This window comes from Colobus angolensis, unplaced genomic scaffold (genome assembly GCF_000951035.1).
Source record: "Colobus angolensis palliatus isolate OR3802 unplaced genomic scaffold, Cang.pa_1.0 Scaffold52, whole genome shotgun sequence".
Taxonomy (NCBI): domain Eukaryota; kingdom Metazoa; phylum Chordata; class Mammalia; order Primates; family Cercopithecidae; genus Colobus; species Colobus angolensis.
In genome coordinates this window covers 4,538,430-4,543,831 of record NW_012118710.1, presented here as the reverse complement: position 1 = coordinate 4,543,831, position 5,402 = coordinate 4,538,430, and the positions used below count along the sequence as shown (strand labels likewise).

The window sequence follows — 5,402 nt, the reverse complement described above, 5'->3', positions numbered from 1 at the left end:
CACACACACACACACACACACACACACAAGGCCAGACGCAGTGGCTCATGCCCATAATCCCAGCACTTTGGGAGGCCGAGGCAGGCGGATCAGAAGGTCAGGAGTTGGAGACTAGCCTGGCCAACATGGTGAAACCCTGTCTCTACTAAAAATACAAAAAGTAGCTAGGTGTGTTGGCGTTCCCCTGTAATCCCAGCTACTCAGGAGGCTGAGGCAGGAGAATCGCTTGAACCTCAGAGGCGGAGGTTGCAGTGAACCAAGATTGAGCCACTGCACTCCAGCATGGGTGGCAGAGTGAGACTCTGTCTCAAAAAAAAAAAGTTAAACATTCCAAAGGCACAATCTTACTGAATACAGCTTCTCCTTTAAGCAAGAATAACATGGCTTGATTTTCAATTCATGGTATCTGCTAATCAGAAAACAGGTTACATTAGGACAATTAGGCTCTAAGCCCCTCAGCTACTAGTATCTAGCACACCTAGGAATAATGACAAGAGCTTTGGCATCTGCCAGTTTGTTTCCAACAGGGGTAAAGAAGGAAATGGTATGTGTGTGCTAATGGAGCAGGAAAAGTAAGCTGTTATTATGCAAAGAGAGATAATCAATGGTGTATTTACTCAGATAGATATAGATTTTTATAGCTATACACTTTTAATTATAGAATCATATTATTTTAATTCTTGTACAAAAAATAACTTGCTATGAATAAAGTTCTCTAGCCTCTAACCCATTCTTTCCTATTAAAGTAACTGCTTTTATAATTTGATTTTTAAATATAATTTACTTTTGATAACTAAGAGTTTCTTAGGAACACAGCTACCATATTATAGTAGAACAGAACAAGGATTTCTCAAAATGGACCTCTATATATACTCTTCACTCATACCAACCTGTAGAACCAGATGTTGCTTCAGGAGATGATATACTCTGCGTTGGCTTTTCATTTCTCTGGTTTGGTGTAGAAATTATAAGCCTGTCTTGCCCCCTGACACTTATTTCTGTTTTGTTACCAATTCCCTTTAAAATAAGGCAAAAGAAAAAACAACAAAACAGGTGATTACCAGGCAAGTGGCATCATGGGCTTATAAAGATGGCTTTAAATGATCATAATTTACTTAAATTTTATATGGTCTTTGATTGCAATTAAGCTATCTTAGCCTTTATCAGAACAATTTGATTAAGTGATCAAGACACTTTTTTTTTTAATTAAAAAAAAATTTTTTTTTTTTTAAATGAAGTCTCCCTCTGTCGCCTAGGCTAGAGTACAGTGGTGTGATCTTGGCTTACTGCAACCTCCACCACCTGGCTTCAAGTGATTCTCCTGCCTCAGTCTCCCTGAGTAGCTGGGACTACAGGTGCGTGCCACCACGCCCTGCTAATTTTTGTATTTTTAGTAGAGACGAGGTTTCACCATGTGGCCAGGCTGGTCTCGAACTCCTAACCTTGTGATCCGCCTGCCTCAGCCTCCCAAAGTGCTGGGATTACAGGTGTGAGCCACCATGCCTGGCCCTAAATTAAGTTTTCAATCTTAATTTACAACCTAAATTCTATGTGCCTGCTTAAGCAAAAAGCAATACTGCCTTTTTCCAGATATAAAGAAGTATAACCTTCCACTTAGAAAAAAAGGAAATATTCATAGCAGAAATTAAATCTTACAATGAAAAGACTACATAAAAAGAAAATGTTCAGGCTGGGCACAGCGACTCATGTCTGTAATCCCAACACTTCAGGAGGGCAAGACAGGAGGATCGTTTGAGCCCAGGAGTTCAAGACCAGCCTGGGGAACAAGGTGAGACCCCCCATCTCTACAAAAAATAAAAATAAAATAAATTAGCCAAGCATGGTGGCAGGCACCAGTAGTCTTAGCTACTCCAGGAGGCTGAGGTAGGAGGATCACTGGAACCCAGAAGTTTAAGGTTACAGTGAGCTATGATCACACCACTGTACTCCAACTTGGGTGCAAGATCCTGTCTCAAAAAAAAAAAAAAAAAAAGTTCAGTAACTGAGAGGAAGAAGAAAAACAAGCTCCATCCTAAATAAAAGCATAATATTTGAGTTAAGATCAGTCTAATATAGGAAGAACTTACTTTTTCCTTAGGAAACTGATTTCAAATAAAGATCCTCCTATTCCAGATATCCCATTTAAATTCAGACAAATTACTAATCATTTAGTGTAAAGAGGTAACAAAACTGACATACCTAATTATGGAAAGTGGAGGCCAAAAGATTCTTTTAATATTCAAAGAAGGGAACATTCTCAATTATGGCTAGTGTGAAATCTTCTAAGTCCATCTACCAATTCCTTTGACATTGTTAGTTCATCTTTTTATAAAGTATTTTGAAATGACACAAGTTGCAAATGTAGTACTGGACTTTGCTATTCACTCCCTCCTTTCTTTAACTCAACTTTCCTTCCCAATTCCATATTAAAAAAGGCTGTTTAAAATGCCCCATCCAGCATGTGTCCCATCTCCACTGGCATTACTTCTCCCTGTCCTGCAGCTTCCATTATTTTCTTTTTATCGAAAGCTATCCCAAGTACTTTTGTGAACAATGATTGTTTTTACTTTGCTATTTTAATAATTAGAATTTTATTTAAATTTCCCTTACAAAAATATTTACACTTTATGCCACTCAATCACAGGTTTGCTGAGTTACTATTGATTCAAGATTACCACTTCAGATCTTAAGACTTTGATCCATCCAGAAAATTACTTGGTCACTGTGATACTGTGATACGATAAGAAATATATATTTGATCACTACCCCTGGTTCCTGGCACAGAGCTCCTAATCCCTTGGAATTTCCTGCATAATACAAGTGTTTTTTGTTCTACAGAGGCAACTCTTGGTGGGTTCCTAGTTGGGGTTTGGTCACTAGAAAAACCAAGTTATGATTAGATGCTTTCTTTAAGTTCCACTCCCCATCTTCTGCGAAGGTGAGTGGGGCTGAAGACTGAGTTAATTGATCATGCCTACATGATAAAGCCTCCATAAAAATCCCTGAGCTACAGGATTTGGAGAAATTCCAGGTTGCTGAACACACGAAGGTGCCTGTAGGGTGGCATGGCCAGAGAGGGCATGAAGCTCTACAGCCCCTTCCATATACCTTACCCTGTGCATCTCTTCCATCTGGCTGTTCATCTGTATCCTTTGCCATATTCTTTAACATGAACCAGTAAATGTAAGGAAAGGGCTTGTCTGAATTCTGTGAGCTGCTCTAGCAAATGACTAAACCCAAGGAGGGGGTCATGAGAACCTCCAGTTTATAGCTGGTCAGTCAGAAGTTCTGAAGCCCCAGACTTGCAACTGACATCTGAAGCCAGGGCAGTCTTAGAGAGTTGAGCTCTTACCCTGAGGGATTGGACTCTAACACCAGGGAAACAGTGTGAGAATCAAATTGAATCACAGGACACCCAGCTGGTCAGTGTGGGAAAAAAAAACAAACAAACTCATATATGGGTCTGTAAGTATGTTCAGAAAATAGTTTATCTTTTTTTTTTTTCTACTATAGTCGCTTCTTAGACTCAAAACAAATTTTTAAAGAACAAAATGAAACAAACTCCTTTCTCCTAAACTAAGATTCCAAATGAACAAGCTAGTTAATACTTAACTCTTTTCCTCATGGCTATATGAAGCAAGCAGTATTACATAAATACTAGTGATGTAATACTTTTACATAAACCAAACCCACCAGACATTCAATTAAAATTCTAAAATCCTTAGTAAATTAGTCTAAAAAAAAATTATGTTGGCTGGGTGCAATGGCTCAGGCCTATAATCCCAGCACACTGGGAGGCCGAGGTGGGTAGATCACTTGAGTCCAGGAGTTCAAGACCAGCCTGGGCAACATGGCAACAAATACAAAAACTTAGCCAGGTATGGTGATGCACGCCAGTGGTCTCAGCTACCTGGGAGTCTGAGGTGAAAGGATCACCTGAGCCTGGGAGGTTGAGGCTGCAGTGAGCCATGATCGTACCATTGTACTCCACTCTGTATGACAGAGTGAGACCCTGTCTCACACACACACACACACACACACACACAAGGCCAGACGCAGTGGCTCATGCCCATAATCCCAGCACTTTGGGAGGCCGAGGCAGGCGGATCAGAAGGTCAGGAGTTGGAGACTAGCCTGGCCAACATGGTGAAACCCTGTCTCTACTAAAAATACAAAAAGTAGCTAGGTGTGTTGGCGTTCCCCTGTAATCCCAGCTACTCAGGAGGCTGAGGCAGGAGAATCGCTTGAACCTCAGAGGCGGAGGTTGCAGTGAACCAAGATTGAGCCACTGCACTCCAGCATGGGTGGCAGAGTGAGACTCTGTCTCAAAAAAAAAAAGTTAAACATTCCAAAGGCACAATCTTACTGAATACAGCTTCTCCTTTAAGCAAGAATAACATGGCTTGATTTTCAATTCATGGTATCTGCTAATCAGAAAACAGGTTACATTAGGACAATTAGGCTCTAAGCCCCTCAGCTACTAGTATCTAGCACACCTAGGAATAATGACAAGAGCTTTGGCATCTGCCAGTTTGTTTCCAACAGGGGTAAAGAAGGAAATGGTATGTGTGTGCTAATGGAGCAGGAAAAGTAAGCTGTTATTATGCAAAGAGAGATAATCAATGGTGTATTTACTCAGATAGATATAGATTTTTATAGCTATACACTTTTAATTATAGAATCATATTATTTTAATTCTTGTACAAAAAATAACTTGCTATGAATAAAGTTCTCTAGCCTCTAACCCATTCTTTCCTATTAAAGTAACTGCTTTTATAATTTGATTTTTAAATATAATTTACTTTTGATAACTAAGAGTTTCTTAGGAACACAGCTACCATATTATAGTAGAACAGAACAAGGATTTCTCAAAATGGACCTCTATATATACTCTTCACTCATACCAACCTGTAGAACCAGATGTTGCTTCAGGAGATGATATACTCTGCGTTGGCTTTTCATTTCTCTGGTTTGGTGTAGAAATTATAAGCCTGTCTTGCCCCCTGACACTTATTTCTGTTTTGTTACCAATTCCCTTTAAAATAAGGCAAAAGAAAAAACAACAAAACAGGTGATTACCAGGCAAGTGGCATCATGGGCTTATAAAGATGGCTTTAAATGATCATAATTTACTTAAATTTTATATGGTCTTTGATTGCAATTAAGCTATCTTAGCCTTTATCAGAACAATTTGATTAAGTGATCAAGACACTTTTTTTTTTAATTAAAAAAAAATTTTTTTTTTTTTAAATGAAGTCTCCCTCTGTCGCCTAGGCTAGAGTACAGTGGTGTGATCTTGGCTTACTGCAACCTCCACCACCTGGCTTCAAGTGATTCTCCTGCCTCAGTCTCCCTGAGTAGCTGGGACTACAGGTGCGTGCCACCACGCCCTGCTAATTTTT

At 39.5% G+C, this 5,402-nt stretch overlaps 1 protein-coding gene across 2 annotated transcripts in view; it reads right to left on the bottom strand.

Moving 5' to 3' along the window:
* Positions 1 to 5,402, bottom strand: part of WHSC1L1 (Wolf-Hirschhorn syndrome candidate 1-like 1) — a 144,211-nt gene that overhangs the window by 60,331 nt on the left and 78,478 nt on the right. For both annotated transcript variants that reach the window (XM_011960692.1, XM_011960693.1), the window contains one exon: positions 4,909 to 5,035. In XM_011960692.1, coding sequence (XP_011816082.1) covers positions 4,909 to 5,035 — 127 coding nt within the window. The remainder of the gene's footprint in view (positions 1 to 4,908; positions 5,036 to 5,402) is intronic.